The following is a 19,001-nucleotide window of genomic DNA, read 5'->3' as shown; positions in this document are numbered from 1 at the left end:
TGGCACCTCCAGGGTGGGTGAGATGCAGGGGTGGGGGTTGGTGATGGTACAAGCCCCTGGAGCAGACCGCAGCCATATAGTGCTTCAACACTCGTCGAGGTTAAGGGCACTTTCACACTGCACACCCACGTCCGTACTGTACTTGGATACATTCACACCTTTTCCCACAGATGTTACATTCACAAACACGTACCGCAGCCTGTGTCTGAGTACAAGTGGGTGTTACAGGGCGAAACAGTAGGTGTTGGTGTGGAAGGAATTCTGTTACCATCTAACAAATGCAGAAGTCAGAAGAAGACAAACCCTTAAATCAGCAACCGAGCAACTGTTCTGTTCATTTGTCTACAATGGCAACAGTACTTTTCCATCTGTTCTCCTGTTTGAGGCAAAGAGAAGAGCGACCTTCATTGTCCCTGATATATCCTCCAGTGGTTTGGTGGGTAAGGCAAGCCCATGCCGCGTGGATCCGAGGCTTTTTCAGGAGAAAACAGGAGTGCCGTCTATGGCCTCATGGTGATTAAGTCACTTATGTTGTCAGTGGTGATCTATCACTTCCGGTCTCAGGCATGGATTTCACACTGCGACGTACTGTCCTGGAGTCCACACAGTCCGTTCCCAGGACTACCCTCTCAGCTGACACTTGAGCACGGAACATTTGTATTCACACTGATAAATTAAGCGGACTTTGGGGTCAAACGTACTCAGATACAGATTCGGGTACACAGTGTGAAAGCGCCCTAACTCAGAAAAAGAGGTTCTGTTTATTTCAAGAAGAACCTCATAACTGTATATGCGCATGTAAATGGACAAACATAAACAATGTGTCTCATAGGACAAAAACACAGTTTTGACTGGACAGGGAGAAGCCGCTGTATCTGTACTTGCCACCGTCTTGGACCAAAAACTTCGTATAAAATAAAATAAAATAAAATAAAATAAAATAAAACTCAAATGTTTAGAGTTAAACATCAACACATCCAACACCAGATCCTTCATAAGTGACATTACAGGAGAAAGGTTTCAGATGGGTTAGTGTTAGGGCAGGGGTCTGCAACCTTTATTATCAAAAGAGCCATTTTGCACCCTCTTCCGCCAAAAAAAAAAAAAAGTCTGGAGCTGCAAAAAATAACAGAACTTATAAACTTTTAAAAGTTTTAATCTTTTTTACATTTTATCTGTTACAACCACTGAATACAACAAACAGAAGTGCAGTGTGTCTTAAGGCCTATTTCAGATGAAAAAACAAACACTTTAGGAGCTTGGAAGGGAATCTGGAGTATGATTACTCCAAAAGTACACAGTAAAAGTAGTTCATAGTATATGTGCTAATAGTATATGAAGTACTAATACCAAATATACCAGATTCATGATGTACTTATTGGGAAAAATAATTTTATTCATCACTGAATTTAGTCTTAAAGCCTATTTCAGAATAAAAAACAATAACTTCTGTAGCTTGGAAGGGAATCTGTTGTAGGATTACCCTAAAAGTACACAGTACTCATACAGTCGTTCTATGAAAAGTATCGCTATTTATGGAAATGATTCTCTTCAAAACTCACACACTTCCTCCACAGTTCCCAGTTGTACTGCTCCATATTCTCCTGGAAAACGGACAGAATTACATAAGTAATATGCAAAGCTTTAAATAAAGTTCAACATCTTTCAAAAAATAAATAATATTTGGTTTTATGTCACAGAACTTACATTTGTGAATGAAAAAATTAGCAAGTAAGGGAAATACTCTGCTGAGGCTGATGACCCCCTGACCCAGACCCGGATCAGAAGAAAACGGTACGGTACGGATCCGGGACAACGTAAGGTGAGTGATCCCCATGCAGTTCTGTTTGAAGTGCGGGATCCGTGCGTGAAACCACTTACACTGGTATCACTACTGCGGGTTCATGAACAGATTTTACAGGACACCTGGTCATCCCACGGACTTCTGTGACAGACAGCTGTCACAGACAGGAGGAGGGCCTACGGAAGCCCGCAGGTGCGCGTCCCGGAGGCATGAGAGAGATGAAATGGATTTGACGATTTTCCTTTTTTTTTTTTTTTTTTAAATCGTCGTAATTAAAAATCTGATTTCGATTTAAAATCGATTGATCGTGCAGCCCTATGTAGCGCACAAGATAAACACTAGCGGCTGGCTTGGCCGCAGTAAAGGGAGCCGCAACAAGGAGGAAGAAGAGCCGCAGGTTACCGACCTGGGTTAGGGTCTGTGGTTAGGGTTAGGGTCTGTGACATATGTCCTTTTTTATTACAGGCTCTGTAGAGGGTCAAGCTTTAGGATCAGGATTAGGGTTCGGGTCTGTAGAATGACTATCAAATGTCATTTCAGAGACCTTTCTGCTTCATTGGACAGATGTGACTCCTCAAAACCTCCAGTGCACACTAGTCGCTTTTCCATTGAACCTCAAATTGCACTAAATAGAACTTGGGCATAAAACTGCATGCAAGAGGTGGTTTTTCGGGCGTAGCAAAATTGGTATATCACGCAAAACTGCAATGGAAAGACCTTTTTCCACAACAAGTCACGTGAATTAAAAAAAAAAAAATGATGTTGGCAGATGTTTCAACAAGCAAAGAAGAGGAATTTTAAACCAAACATGGTGCGGTATGTGTGGACCCCACCAGGAAACCCAATCATTTTTTAAATTAGTACAGGATATTAATACTAATGAATATATCCTGTAAATCAATGTGGTATTATATCTGTTGCCATGTTTCTATGGAATGACTTCTTGTGTCATCTTGCAATAATAAATAAACAAATCATCGCATTTGTGATTTAATGGGAAAACTGACATTATGTGCTTCTGTATTTTTTTTTTTTTTTTTACATTTTAGTACATACGGGTAAAGTTTTGCAAATATGTCCACTGGAAAACAGGACTACGACTCCTTGTTTTTTTTTTTCTTGTTTTTTTTTCTTTTTCTCTTTTTTCCATTTTATTTGACAATTGAACTGTATATATACATAATGATAAACATAAACAAAAAGAATAGAAAATTTCACAATTCACAAAATATTTTACATTTCAAATATAAATAAACACATGTAAGTAAAAGCATATTAAAAAAAGAAGAAGAAGAAGAGAAGAAGAAGAAGAATGCTCGAGGTGTAAATAGAATTATACAAATTAAATAAGATTATACACTTGACGTAGTTTTTTTGGTTTTATTTGCTTAGAATTTAGATGTTCCTCAAATTGTCTAATAATTGGAAAAAGGGGCTTTTAAAAACAGTAATGTTTGGACGTTGGTGTGCAATGTGGTGCAATCAATGGTGAAATTTGGCAAAAATTATCAAAAGGTTTATAATATATCTTTAATTTTATTCATTTTTACTGACTTCATGTTTCCCGCACTGACTTTCCTGAAACACGTGTGAAAGGAACCGGTCAGCTGACTGAATCCTGTCCCTTTAAACCCCGCCCCCCCCCCCCGCTCTTACTCCCCCCCCCCCCCCCCCCCCCCCGCACCACCCCCTCCTCCCTTTTTCCACCGTCTCTCCGTCGTGTTAATCCGCCTCTCTCTGCAGTCATCATGGCGGAAATCAAACGGGAATCTTCGCTACAACCGTGCAGCAAAAGGCTCGAACGAGCGCAGGAGAAGGTTAAGGACTGAGCACCGACCAGTGTTAGTGATGATGATGATGCTGAGGAAGGAGGAGGAGGAGGAGGAGGAGGATGGAGGTGCAGCAGCAGCAGCTCTGGTACTGATGGAGCTCCAGGCCGCTGCGCAGCCTCTGCTAATCAGGGTTTTTCACGTGTATTTCGACCATATTTTGGGATGTTCACGTGCATGTTGTCGTTTGATCAGACTGATTCAGGGTTGTGATCGATCTGTGATCAGACTGGAATTCAAACCTGTCTACTGATCAGAACAGCAGCAGGTCGTGCGGATTTTTAATGTGGAATCGGATCACGTCGTGACGTCATATGTTGGTGGAAAATGTCACATCTTTTTATTTGTTTATTATTTATGGTTTATAAACCGTGATGAGGTGTTTTCCTGCCCCAAGGTCGGCGGGAGGGGGGCGGGGATACCCTGCCTTCGACGTGATTACGTCATATATGACGCCTGAGACTTTAACGTTATTTATAGAAGGAGATCTGCAGCCATCAAATAAAGCAAACCCCCCAAAAATGACTAAATAAAATAAATTAATTAAGTAAACAACCATCAGAACAAAATCAGGTGATTCTATGTAGAACATGGAGTTAACTCGTGTTTTAATCCAAGTTAGGCTCAGATGGAGTCAGTACGGGTCAGTATTTCCATGTGATGTTGTGAAGGTTGGAATTCTTTTTTTCTCTTTATTGGTTGAGTTTCTGAATTACATTTTTACCTTTTGTTATTGTTTTGTTGTAAAGTCCAACATCGTCCAAACTGTTAAAGTTTGACATGTAGCAACCTGTAATGTGGTGTATGTGATAATTCATCGATGAATCAGTGAACCCGAGCAAAAAATGGGTTGGGGTTAGCCCACAGGACATTTGGACTTGAACATATTGTCTCAGTTTGTTTGGATTTAGTGTTGAATCCAGACTCATATAGAGAACCTCAGCTTTAACTGTGAACATTGAAGACAGACATGAATATAACAGTAGATATGTCCGAAAACATCACACCATGCATTTATAGACAGGAAGCTACATCTAAAAAATAGAAATTAGACATGTGATTTTGGAATTTTGACAGTGTTCTGGTTGTGTTTAGAGTCCAGGACTTAAATAGAAGCAGTAAAACTAGATTCAAAGTCTTACCTCTGAACAGTTAAAATCTTTTAAAAACAGACCAAATCATCATTTATTTCATTCAACAAGTGTTTATTGATTTGTTGACTTGATTCTGGACTGTGTTGATGAACTTGTTGACTTGATTTTGGACTATGCTGATGGACTTGTTTTTTTTCCCCCAGAATATTTTAATGGAAACAATGCAATACAAAACTTTTACAACAATTACAAAAATACAATTTACCATTTCCCATTTCGGCATATACACAGTCAGAGAAAGAAAGGAAAAAAAAAACATAAAGAAACAAAAAACAAATGCAAAAACGCCCTAAAACCAACCCCCCACCTCAGCTCATCATGGCCCAAAACAAATACTGGTTATTTATGCAATAGTATATCCACTACAGGCACACAATCAGTTAGGTAGTATCTGTAGATAGTAAAATAAGAAATAGATGGCTGCTATTTGTGGAAAAATGTGTCTGTACATCCTCTCAATGTGTATTTTATCTTTTCAAGTTTTACAAAAAAAGATGACATCTTTGAGCTGCTGGGAAGAAGAAGGATATTTATCAGCCTTCCAATGGAACAGTAGGGAACATCTGCCAGTAAGGAAGTGAAGGCTATAAGGTCTTACTGTGTCGGAGTAAGTGATAGTGAAGGGTCAGGAATCCCAAACACAGAAATCAGAGGACAAGGTTGGAGATTGACCCCAGGACAGAAGACATGGTAGAAAAATAACCTGTCCAAAAACCCTTTTAGCTCAGGACAAAGAAAAAACATGTGGCTAAGATGACAGGGAGAGCCATGGCATTTAACACATTTATCTTCCACTTCTGGATCCAGTTCTGATAACGAGACTGAGAAGGATGCACCCTGTACAAGACCTTAAATTGAATAAGTCCAAGACGAGCACAAGAGAAAAGGAGAGAAGAGAAAAAACCAACCTCAACACTGTTTGACAGTGTGCGTATAATGAAAAACCCAAAGTACAAAATATTGTCTCATTGTAAGATTAACATTCCAGCAGAACTAAGGTGGCTGCCTCAATAATACAAATCAAATCGCCACCTAATTCTTCCCCCTACATGAGGTGGATACAGTAAAGTATGTGCAAATATAACCTTAAAAAAATTACTATAGACCCCAGTTCCTGTGCAAGTTGAAACAGAACATAAACTGAGGTAGTACTAATCTGATCTTAAGTACAAAAATGCAACACATAATGTGTCTTTGAAATATTATCATGAAAAAAAGCAAAAAAAAAAAAAAAAAAAAACAATAAATAAAATAAGATATCTGCTATGTTCCAGCAATAGATATATTAATTTAATTAATGCAACAAATCCAAAAAACACTTATTATCGTACAGGATGGATAACTAAGGCAAATAAATCCATAAAGCCAGAGCAAAAATTAACACAGAGACCTGAAGAGGCACAGGAGATCACTCAGAAGTTAAAGTTTTGACATATTTACTGGCTTCCTCCGCTGAAACAAAATCCTTCTCAACACCTTTAAATGTGATGTGGAGCCAAGCTGGATGGATTAGGACATACCGAAGCCTTCGATGCCTCGAAGTTGACACCTAACATCATTTATGCAGCCCGAGCCTGGGCTACCTTGGCGGTGTGGTTAGGAAAGATTGAGATGGTCAGGCCTCTAACTTTGATCCGTTGGAGCTCTCTGGCGTAGGATGTCAACACAGTCACTGTAGTCGTGGAATCTGGACACAACGGCACAAGGAGGTTTGCCAGGCTGGGGTTTTGGGTCAAAGGGTCCAGTGGGACCGGTCCAGGAGCGGCTCCTTCTCCATATCAAAAGCTTCCTCAGTAAGGCGGCTACAGCAGCAGTGGAGCTGGTGTCAGGGCCCTCCGGTACATCCACGAACCTAATGTTATTACGTCGTGATCTGGACTCCAAATCTTCACATTTATTTTCCAGCTTGGCTACACTCACTGTGAGGCTCTTAGTAGTAGTTTTAATCTCAACGATGTCATTGGAGCACTCAGTGAGAGAGTGCTCCATCTCTCCAACTGTACCTTTTAGCTTGGACATCGTAGCATGGTAGCAGCTTTATCATTAGTCAGCTGTGTCTTCACCACTAGCAGGTCGTTCTTGATAGTTGACAATGCATCCCCGAGAGTGTCCTGGAGTTCCCTTTTGAAAATCTTGGCAATATCTATCCCCAGCACAGCCAGCAGCTCGAGCTTAAGGGCATCCATGTCAGGATTAGCCTGCAGAGAAGCAACTTGTGCGGGAACAGACGGCTCACTTGAGGATGTTGTCGCAACTGGAGGAACAGTCCTCAGCCGAGTCTGAATAGTATTGTGAGTTTTAGAGTTGTTTCTGGACATTTTACTCAGACCAGAGTTGAACCTTCCCACCATAAAGTATTAAGACTTAAGATGAAACAAAATACATGATCTAAACGCAGATGAATAACACTTTTAAACGAAATCGGCAGGAGCCTCTAAACACATGTCTTACTCCATTAAGGCTCAGCAGCCCCCCCCCCTCCCCCCATGGACTTATTGACTTGATTCTGGACTGTGTTGATGGACTTGTTGACTTGATTCTGGACTGTGCTGTTTCCTTCAGGTCAGTCTGAGGAGCTGAAACCCAAAACATATGATCTGAGTCTGAATAATTGAAGAGGTGATCGTTGTGTCTCAGCTGTTTCAGTTGATCGGTTCCTGAATCGTCTCTCTTTTAGTGTCCGCTTGTTTCTTTAATCTGTACCTTAATGTGAAGATGTAAAGTCTTCCTGTTTAGCACATTGTCTGTTGTGTTTGTGAAGAACCACATTAAACCACACGATTAAAATGTCTGCGCACACGGCAAACTTTAAATCTGTGTCATTTTATGACTTAACAGGTTTTGCAGAAACTTGGAAAAGCAGACGAGACTAAAGATGAGCAGTTTGAACAAGTGGTCATCAACTTCAGGAGACAAGAGGTAAAAACAGAAGTACAGTGATGACTCAACCCACGTCTGTTTTTTCACAGTGAAATGACAATTTTAGTTTAGTGTTATCTTGAAAAATGAATGAACAAATGATGCACGGTGGGCTGATCTTTCACCCTATTTCTGGTAACACAAAGCTGTGGAGTCTTCACTTCTTCGTTCACAGAGTTGTGTCTGACTGTGTTTTTAACTCATGATTTTGTGTTGTTATTATTATTGTTAATTATTATTGTACCTTTGGTGTTCAGTCGGAGGGCTCCAGGCTGCAGAGGGAAATGAAGTCCTACATGGCTGCCATTAAAGGTCAGAACACATCCACACATCACTTCCTTCTTTATTTAATCACTTTTTTCATTCATCAGATGATGTAGTTTGATCAGTATTTCAGTTCCATGTCAGCAGATCAGGGTTTGTCTCTGCTTTTCTTTAACTTTGTTTGATTAACAAGACAATGAAAATCTTTCTAATCCCAAGTATGGGATCATGTACAACGCAGCCTTCTGCTGGTTTCCTGCTTTTACTTCACTAATGTAAGTTAATCTGTTTCTTAGAGTTAGGGTTAGGGTGGGTACTGTTAGGGTTAGGAACAGGGTTAGGGTGAGTACTGTTAGGGTTAGGAACAGGGTTAAGGTGAGTACTGTTAGGGTTAGGACCAGAGTCAGGGTTAGAGTTAGTACTGTTAGGGTTAGGAACAGGGTTAGGGTGAGTACTGTTAGGGTTAGGAACAGGGTTAGGGTGAGTACTGTTAGGGTTAGGAACAGGGTTAAGGTGAGTACTGTTAGGGTTAGGACCAGAGTCAGGGTTAGAGTTAGTACTGTTAGGGTTAGGAACAGGGTTAGGGTGAGTACTGTTAGGGTTAGGAACAGGGTTAAGGTGAGTACTGTTAGGGTTAGGAACAGGGTTAGGGTGAGTACTGTTAGGGTTAGGAACAGGGTCAGGGTTAGTACTGTTAGGGTTAGGAACAGAGTCAGGGTTAGTACTGTTAGGGTTAGGAACAGGGTCAGGGTTAGTACTGTTAGGGTTAGGACCAGAGTCAGGGTTAGAGTTAGTACTGTTAGGGTTAGGAACAGAGTCAGGGTTAGTACTGTTAGGGTTAGGAACAGAGTCAGGGTTAGTACTGTTAGGGTTAGGACCAGAGTCAGGGTTAGAGTTAGTACTGTTAGGGTTAGGAACAGAGGTCAGGGTTAGAGTTAGTACTGTTAGGGTTAGGAATAGGGTCAGGGTCAGGGTTTAGTACTGTTAGGGTTAGGAACAGAGTCAGGGTTAGAGTTAGTACTGTTAGGGTTAGGAATAGGGTCAGGGTCAGGGTTAGTACTGTTAGGGTTAGGAACAGAGTCAGGGTTAGTACTGTTAGGATTAGGAACAGGGTCAGGGTTAGGGTGAGTACTGTTAGGGTTAGGGTCAGGGTTAGGGTTAGTACTGTTAGGGTTAGGAACAGAGTCAGGGTTAGTACTGTTAGGGTTAGGAACAGAGTCAGGGTTAGGGTGAGTACTGTTAGGGTTAGGGTCAGGGTTAGGGTGAGTACTGTTAGGGTTAGGAATAGGGTCAGGGTTAGAGTTAGTGCTGTTTTACTAAAGTCTGCTCTGGTACAGTGTAGTTTAACCATCATTGAATTTTTTACTTTTCATGTGATTTTTTTTTTTTTCTAGTTTGACTGACGCTGAATTCCCTGAACAGCCATTGTCATTAACATGTGTGCATTTCAGTATATTTTGTCAGGTGATGCGATGACCAATAAAGAATAAAGTGGCTCCAGGTTAACTACACCATTTAATAACCACTTAAATAGGTTACACATAATTGTAATTGTTTCTGTTCATTTGACTCAAAGTCATTTATGGTTGTTTTTCTTTCCTCTTGTTATTTAAATGTGAACAGTATGTTTCAGATTGGTCTAGTAAAATAAATTCATCCTGGAGCCTAGATAAGTTTACGTGGTCGAGTAGAACCTAATCACCACAGCTTCAGTAAATACTAACCTTTGATTACAATCAGAATCGAACCCATAAACTCATGACATAAATACACTGAGTGAATGTAGAGGCAGTGAGAAGGACTGGACTAACCCTAACCCTAACCCTAACCCTCCATCCAGCTGATGGACAGTTACCACCAACCATGGTAAAGCTCAGAGTTCAACTGTGCTGTTGTTGTTTAGGAATGCAGCAGGCCTCCATCAACCTGAGTCAGTCTTTGCATGAAGTCTATGAACCCGACTGGCATGGCAGGGATGACGTGATGAGCATCGGGAAGGTACATATTCACCCATGATTATGGATGGAAAATGACAGAATCAAGTAGAACTCGCACAAAAGAAATGAGGGTTTTTCCCTTAAAACACAGATTTCACAAATGATAGATTTACAGTAATACCATGAACCCCTTCTGACCAACCACAGAACTGACTGACCCCAACCATAACCCTGACCCACCACAGACCCTTGGTGCACCAGCCCTAACCCGAATTAGCCCATCCCCATACCTCTGGGCCAAATCCCAATTCACCCCTTGGCCCTACCCCTTACCCCGACCCTCCATTTTGTGCATTCACGTGAAAGGGTAGGGGTGCCCAATTCTCAATGAGTTGGAGGGGAAGGGCTAAGGGGGAGGGCTGTTTGGCCTTCAAAACAGAGATTTTTCAGGACCACACTACAAATGGAGGAGTATGAGAAATCTCCCATAATTCTTTTTGAATCATCGGCAAGTTGGAGCTAAACACGGCAAAAAAGTGCAGCAGTGTGATGAAACAAAACAAATTTACGTATTTTCTTCATAAACAACTTAATCATTTGATCGACCGTTTAATGCTTTTATGGATCGCATTTCTGCGGTTTGCGGTTGATAGCCACAAAAAGATGCCCAAAGCCCATGGAACAGAGACAGTTACAGCTGCTGACGACACAGAGAATTATTTTGGAAACGAAGTTGTCGCATCTGTTTATAGTGGCAGCGATGACTGCTGATGATGTAACAGGTCTGGAAGGGTTGGACCATTTCATATGGGAATGTTTCGACCCCTACCCCTTTCAACTCTGTTTCAAGGAGTAGGGCCAAGGGGGGAATTGGGATTGGGCCCTGGTCTTGATGGTCATTTGGACATCAGGGTTAGGGTTATCATCAGTTACCTGGGTATAGCGTCATGTCCTCATCATTTGCTGTATCTACACATATTCATAATTAATAACAGATTATTGTGTTACTTTGGACTTAAAACCTTTCTCTGTTGTAAGAACCTGTTGTTGTTGCTGTCCTGCAGGACTGTGATGCATTGTGGGAAGACTTCCATAACAAAGTGGTGGACTCCACTCTTCTGAACCTTGACGCCTACCTTCAGCAGTTTCCTGACCTCAAGGTTTCACTGTGATTCACAACAGTCTATCTGTGTATCTCTATCAGTGTATCTATTTGTACTAATTTTTGTCCATTTTGTCCACAGACCGTGTGGCGAAGAGAAGCCGGAAGCTCATCGACTACGACAGTGCTCGGCATCATGTGGAAACTCTGCAAGCATCTGGGATGAAGAACGACCGCAAGATGATGAAGGTCAGCTGTTCCAGGGTTCAGGTTCGAAGATGGGATCTGAATCCAGATAAACCCTAAACTGGTTTTGTTTTTACACCTGGTATTTTTAAAGCATTCTTGTTCTGCTCATTGAGGTTGGATGTGTTGTCCTGCCATGGCAGCTCATAGGTAACCAGTGAATGCTTAGTATTAGTCATGGGTCAGAGGCCAGAGGAGAATGATGATGTAGGTACAGGTGTGAATACGCCATATGCGTGGTGTTAGGGTTAAGGGTTTAGGGCTAACCCTAACTCCGGTGGTCCGGTCCAGTCCAGTCATGGCACCTTGCATGGATGTGTTTTTCCTTATCTGGATAACCCTAACTTTGGATAATCCTAACCCCTGGATCAAGGTTATTATCGTTAACAGAAACTAACAAATGACGAAAACTAGAATTGTAAAAACATTTTCGTTAACTGAAATAAATAAAAAAATGTAATTAAAAGAAAAAAATGATAATTATCTGAAACTGTATTGTGCACTTACAAAACTAACTAAAACGTATAAAATTATGGATAAAATTCCCTTAGTTTTCGTCTTTGTCAACGTCGGATTGATATAAAATCAATTTGTTTCCCTCAAGCAATTTTATCTCCTGGCACCATATGATATTTAAGGGTCCGTCACTTGTGTTCACTTGGGGTTTCCAGTTGTCTTCTGGTCCCCACTCTACATGGAAACATGGAGACTAAAGTTGGGAGGAAAGCAGCAGAGTCCTGTCTGGGATTTATTTGAATACAACGGAGAAGAAGAGAAAAGATATTAAAAAAACTAAACTAAAACTAAGCATTTAGAAAATAACAAAAACTAATAAAACTAGCAAACCTGCTCTAAAAATGAATTAAAGCTATCTGAATTAGAGAAAAAAAGTCAAAACTAAATAAACTAAACTATAATGAAAAATCCAAAACCATTAGAACCTCTCCTGGATAACCCTAACCTGGAGACCTGTCCAAGGTGAACCCCATCTTCCCCTGGAGAAAGGCTCCAGACCTTCTGCCACCCTACAAATGCTGAAGCAGTTAGTTGATCAAATGAAATGAACAGTATTTATACAGAATAAAAATTCTAAAAAACCAAACTATAATCTGCTTCTAACCCTAACCCTAAGCCTAACCCTCAAACATCTGTGTGTGTTTTCAGGCAGAGGAGGAGCTGAAAAGGCCCAGAGGGTGTTTGATGAGCTGAATGCTGGTCTGCAGGATGAGCTGCCGACTCTGTGGACAAGTGAGTCACATGACAAACATACCTGAATGCAGGGTGCATTTTGGGAAAGAATTCTATGTCTGAGCAGACTTCACCTTCAATGGTCACCTGTAGTGGTCACAGTTTTCCAGGGCCTTTATTTTATAGCTTTTCTTGGGATAGGGTTAGGGGGTTAACCTTAACCCAAGAAAAGCCATAAATTAAAGGTTAGGGTTTGGGTTAACCCCCTAACTGTAACCCAAGAAAAGCTATATAATAATAATAATAATAATAATAATAATAATAATAATAATAATAATAATAATAATAATAATAATAATGTTAGAATCTGGGTTAGGGTTAAGAGGTTAACCCTAACTCTAACCCTGATCCTAACCCTGACCTTAACCCCCTGATCCTAACCCTAGGTGAAGTTGCAGAGGTGGCCTTTAGGGTTAGGGTTAGGGTTGGGGTAATGGTTAAACCACTGAGAGTCCATTTATGGTGTTTCTGTCCTCAGTTTCCCTGGTTTATCTCCATATATATTTAACCTTTATTTTACCTGGAAGTCCCTTGATATTGGATCTTCTTTGTAAAGGAGACCTGTCCATGTAATTAAACATTATTAGTTTAGGTATTATATATTGATATGTAGAGAGAGAACTGTGAGGCTTTGTGAAAACAGCGTTCATCATCATGTATCATGTAATTTATTGTATAGTGTCCTTGAGTGCCAAGAAAGGCGCCTATAAATAAAATGTATTAATTAATTAGAGATGTACATACCTGAAAAAAATGTCCCCCATTCCCACAAGATATCACACCCAGATAATATGTGAATAAAAGATGCCATGTATCGTTTGAAAGGTTGGTTTAGTTTGGTTTGGGGAGCAGTGCTGTATCACAGATGGCGTGTTCTGATTCTGCAGCCGAGTCGGGTTCTACATCAACACCTACAAGAGTGTGACATCTCTGGAGGCCAGGTTTCACCGAGAGATTTCTGTGGTCAGTGTGTTTGTGTGTTCATTCCACTCAATCTATGTCATGTGGCTTTTATGCATGTTTTGTTTTAATGTATTTATTTATGTATGTCACAGCCCAACCAAAAATAATATAAATTCACACAGTTTCACTGGATCAGCGTTAGCTCCGATGACAGAACACATAATGTAAAGTCAAAACATTTATCTCTGTCCATAGTTTCAGTAATATTCATCCAGATCTTCTATTGATGATGTTGAGTCAAAGTCTTCTCCAAACTCAGTCCAGATCCTCAAAGCAGTTCCGGTCTGGACTCTGTGGTTCTGGTCTGGACTCTGTGGTTCTGATCTGGACTCTGTGGTTCTGGTCTGGACTCTGTGGTTCTGATCTGGACTCTGTGGTTCTGATCTGGACTGTGGTTTTGGTCGGATCCTGATGAATCCTGGTGTTGTCGTCTCTGAATAGGAAGTTCAGATCTGCTCATTCAATTCACTCAGGTTGAACCTACACAGACCAACTGAGCCAATCTCTCAGTTTTTCCTCACCACTGTCACCAGTCACAAGTGTTTGCTCCTGGAGGTTTCTGTTGGTTTCTGTAAATTGGCTTGAGAGTCTGGTTTCGACTGGCTCTATGTGAAGTGTCATGAGAAACTTTTGTAATGATTTGGCGCTATATAAATAAAATTTGATTGACTGATTGACATCAGAACACTGTAGGCATTAAGCATGATGGGTAATCAGCTCCTCCACCTCTCTTCTCTGGGACAGGGTCAGTCTGGACTCATCAGACCATATGACTTTTTTCTGTTGAAGCACAGTCCAATCTTTAACTTCTCATTCTGCAAAACAACCATCAGTTTTTTTGAACATATTCACTGCATCAGTTGAAGATAAAGTGAATATGTTCTAACCCTAACCCTTAAAGACCTGCATCAGCAGGAAGATATTAATTACTGCCATAAATCCAGTCAGGCTTTGTATAAAGGATACAAAACATAGACTTTGTGTTTTTTGACTCCAGGGTCTTCCATCGGTGTTGTCAAATGTACAGTAATGACCCAGTAATTATTCAGTAATTATCCAGTAATACACCATTACTGCTGGGTTTTACCATGGCGCCTTGTGCCTTGCCGCCATACCATACGTTTCATCCAAAACAATCATCACTGTCGCATTAGTCTTATTATACATGTGTATAATATATAATAGGCCAGGACAAATGCCCCCCCCCCCCCCCCCCCGAGATTACACACCACCACACCAAGAGATCAATTCCACAGGAAACACTGAATTACCAGTAGTAATTATGCTGTTTTTTGTACAGTTTTATCCTTGTAGAGACAATCCCAGATGTATAATAACTGGACAACTTAGTGATCTGGTGTCATGTTGGGATAATGAACTTGTCTTTGATTATTTTTGCTGTCGTCCAGTGTTTCATGACTTCATACCATTTTCTAATCTGTCATAACTGACTTCCTTCAGCTCTGTAAACAGCTGTATGAAGTGATGACAAAGCTTGGAGAGCAGCACTCAGACAAAATGTTCACCATCCAAGGAGCTCCCAGGTAAGATGGACTTGAGGACTGGTTGAACTTCACTGCATTTGCTCCAGTATTTTTGGTTTCGTCCATCCTCAGATTCTTCTTCATTTCATCATCTGTGGTCATTTCTGTCTGGTCTCTCAGTGATTCAGGACCGCTGCGACTCGCTCGAACTCCGTCACCGCCGGACGATGAAAGTCCACCTGAGAGTCCAGATGCCAGCTCCAATCACATGCTCCGGCCCGTCTCACCTGGACCACCTCGGCCCAAGTCGCCCTCACAGGTAAACATGACCCATTACAGGTTCACCGCGGTGGTTTCTGGTTGCATTTCTGATTGGAAATCTTTCCAAAACTTATGTTGTAACAGACCCATCACACCACGTGTTGTGAATATAAGTGACTCAGAACATTTGTGATAATTGCTGGTAGTAGCTACTTAACATATTTATTGATTAAGCGTCTATATCAGGCTATTTGATAAATACATTACAGTTCTTTTTCTAATGAAAGCCTGAGACAAACAATAGGTCTAGTCCAAAATAAAGCAAACATGAGATTGTACAGGGATAACAACAGCACAGAGCCATCGCACATAGACTGAACCTCCAGAAACCAGAGAAAATGACAAGAAAATGAATGAGTTATACCCTAACTCTAACCCTAACCCTTGGGTTTCAGTTGTAACTGAAGAAATTAGTAAAATCAATCGAATATGACGTTAGTGGTCAGGAAGAGCGTGTTTAATTATTAGACCATGTTTGAGCAGTAGAAGGATAAAGGTTTCGGATCAGGGTTTGAAGGATGTTGGGTGTGTTCTATAGTTGCAGACCACACTTTATTTGCAGGAGAATTTATAAAAAATATTTTGTTAGTTCTGCAGTGACAGGACATTAGCTCCATCTTCATCTGAGTAAAATCTACCTAGAGTCCTTTAATTCAGGTTGTTGCTGTTGCTAAGATGCAGTGTATGACCACTGTTAAAGCTGGGAATAAGTTTAGCAGCAGAAGATGTGATTGTCTTCGTCTGATTGTTAATTTTGATGAAGACTCTGTTGTCTTCGTCTGATTGTTCAGTCTGATGCCAAACTTCTCAGTAACTCTCTGTGGCTGTTTTTCTTTTCTGCACACTTTTGTCTGTTATTGGTGAGTGAATATATAAAACAGCTTTGGTCTCCTGTTTGTGTTCCTGTATCTGTTCAGTGAATAAATTAATCCAGTATTGTTATTTACAATAATACAATACTAACCCAACTAGTGTCTGTCCGTCTGCAGGTGGTGACCTCTAGGTGTCAGTCTTAGCCTTCTGTAGCCTCCATGTTTGTCAAATAGATTTGGACAAATATGTGTATGCTTGTGAAGTGAGATGTTTCTAAAATACTGGTCCCTAACCCTAAACACTGGTCCCTAACCCTAACCCTGTGTCATCCCAGTGTCACTGTAGAATTAGAGCAGATTTTAAAACTTCACAGATTATCATTCTGGTGGTCATTGGTTCTGTTCATGGGATAAACAGACATGCGTAAGTCTAACCCCAACCCTAATCGGAACCCTAAGTGTAACTCTAACCCTGTTCATGAGATGTGACAGAGCGGTGGTGAACACCATGAAGCTGGTTGAACATTCAGGAAGGAGTGAATAGTAACTCTCAAACCCTAACCATAACACGAACCATAACCCTAACCTGAACCCTAACTGTAATCCTAACCTGAACCCGAACCCTAAACCGAGGCCCAATCCAATTCAGCCTTGGCCCTCCCCTTTACCCCTACCCCTTGCACTTGGCATTTGAAATGGAGTTGCAAGGGGTAGGGGTTGAAACATTCCCCTATGAAATGGTCCAACCCTTCCATGCCACTATGAACAGATGCGACAGTGTTGTTTGTTACAGAATTCCCCATGTCGTCAGCAGCTGTGTCCGTCTCTGTTCCATGGGCTTTGGGCATCTTTTTGCTTCTATCAACCGCAAACCGTAGAAATGCGACCTATAACACATTGAAACAGCATTAAATGGCCGATCAAATGATTAAGTTGTTTACAACGAAAATACGTACATTTGTGTGTTTCTTTCATCACACTGCTGCACTTTTGTGCTGTGTTTACCTCCATTATGCCAATGATTCAAACAGAATTACGGGAAATTTCTCATACCCTTCTATTCGTAGTGTGGTCCTGAAAAGTCTCAGGTTGGAGGGCCAAACAGCCCTCCCCCTTAGCCCTTCCCCTCTGAGTCATCGAGAAACAACCCTTACCCCATCCTGTGAATGTGCAACGGGTTGAGGGGGGAGGGGCCAAGGGATGAATTGGGATTGGCCCCTTGTCTCAACCCTAATCCTAACCCTAACCCTAGCCTAGTGTTTCTCAGCAGGGGCAGTATCGCCCCTCAGGGGGTGTTGGGACAATGTCAAGGGGCATTTTAAAAGAGAAGGCTGAGAGGGGGGGCGCTCAGGCACAAATGGGGGGTGTTAGTCACTGTTATTCATTACAGTGTATAAGTATCTACAGTATATCTGAACAAACTTTGGATTTGGGTATGGATTTGAGGTGTGATTAGAAAAATCAGTGTTGCTTATGCTCTTAATGGCGCAATCTGTCAAACCTCCCCCCGTCATACAGAATGAGGTCCATTGTGTAACAGAGGCAAAGGCAAATACACCTACTGAGCTATATAACCCACCCCGTCCTCTGCAAACAGGTCAGTTCCAAAACAGCATTGAACACTGCCCCCCCCCCCCCATTGCATATATTTCTGGGGGATGGTAGGGGGTGGCATCAGGAGGCTCATGATGACGTTAGTGGGCGTTTGTTCAAAAAAGGTTGTGAACCACTGCCCTAGCCTAACGCAAATCCTAACCCTTGCATGACCCCCTAACCTGAACCTGAACCCGAACCATAACGCTAACCCGAGCCCTAACCTTACTCTAATCCTAACCCTAACCTGAACCCGAACCCAGTGTTTGGGACTGGATGACTACAGGGAACCGGTGTTGTAGAAAATATCATGGACCATCAAAACAGTGTTGTTTCATGTTGTAGCTGTTTGTGTTGGATGTGCTGATGTTTGTCACACTCATTTATCATGTGTCTTCATCATGCTTATGTCTTGTGTCGTGTCGTGTCCATGGTAAGTAACCATGGCAACTATGTAAACATGTGATAGGTCTGCTCTAGTGCTGTAATGCAGTCACATGTGCTATTCATCACCCTCTGTTGTAGAAGGCCAAGACTTTTTAAAGAATTACTGATGATTTATAGGAAATCTAAACATGTCATATGCACAGACATACAGACGGGTGACAGATTAAAACCCTAACCCTAACCCTAAACCTATCCCTAACAGGTGACAGATTAGCCTCCTCAGACCCAGCTCTGGGTTTTCTGTCCAACTTTGTGGACAAGAGTTTCACAAGTTTATACAAAAAAATAAAGAAAAGAAAACTGTCCACCTCAAAGGACATTCCATAAAAATTTTAAAACTGCATCTGAAAAAACTGTTGCATCATGATGTTTCTAATATAGGCACTTATTTAATAAAAACAAAAAAGCTTGTACTTTGCTGACATTTCCTGGGTCTTAGGAGGTTAAGGCTCTAACCCTAAACCCATAAGTAAGATGGATCAACACCACTCTGATAAAACATACTCCATCATTTTTTGTGGTGATGCAGAGGTTGTTATGATCTGAAGAAACACTGGAGCTCAGAAAAAAGCTCAAAAATGAGATTCTCACCTTAGAATTGAATCATTCTCTCAGTTATTTCTGAATAAGATGAATGTAAAAGAGGAAAAACTGTGATCTGCCTGAATGTTCAGATCAAGTGCATCATCGTTTAAGTTAAAGGATTAAGTTAAAATGAACAAAAATATGAGGTCTTGTTCATCTGTATTTTTTTAATTTCCAGCAGCAGCAGCAGCAATTATTATTATTATTATTGTTATTATTATCATCATCTGTTATTCTTACTGGAAAGGTACACAGCCAAGCCAAAAAAAAAGTCTTCCATGCCATATTTGACT

At 41.0% G+C, this 19,001-nt stretch overlaps 2 protein-coding genes across 2 annotated transcripts in view; one reads left to right on the top strand and one right to left on the bottom strand.

The window, feature by feature from the left end:
- The window catches only part of LOC115437227 (inositol monophosphatase 1-like), a 194,014-nt gene that overhangs the window by 20,475 nt on the left and 154,538 nt on the right, over positions 1–19,001 (bottom strand). The gene's annotated exons all lie outside the window — the stretch shown is intronic.
- LOC115437440 (amphiphysin-like) lies at positions 3,553–15,869 on the top strand. Its single transcript, XM_030160658.1, is given in 10 exon segments — positions 3,553–3,621; positions 7,626–7,706; positions 7,964–8,018; positions 9,874–9,968; positions 10,972–11,069; positions 11,153–11,265; positions 12,426–12,507; positions 13,391–13,466; positions 14,928–15,010; positions 15,131–15,869. Coding segments are annotated over 10 exon segments (1,026 nt in total). The 3' UTR covers positions 15,405–15,869.

This window comes from Sphaeramia orbicularis, chromosome 17 (assembly GCF_902148855.1).
Source record: "Sphaeramia orbicularis chromosome 17, fSphaOr1.1, whole genome shotgun sequence".
Classification (NCBI taxonomy): Eukaryota; Metazoa; Chordata; class Actinopteri; order Kurtiformes; family Apogonidae; genus Sphaeramia; species Sphaeramia orbicularis.
This window is presented reverse-complemented; position numbering and strand designations above follow the sequence as displayed.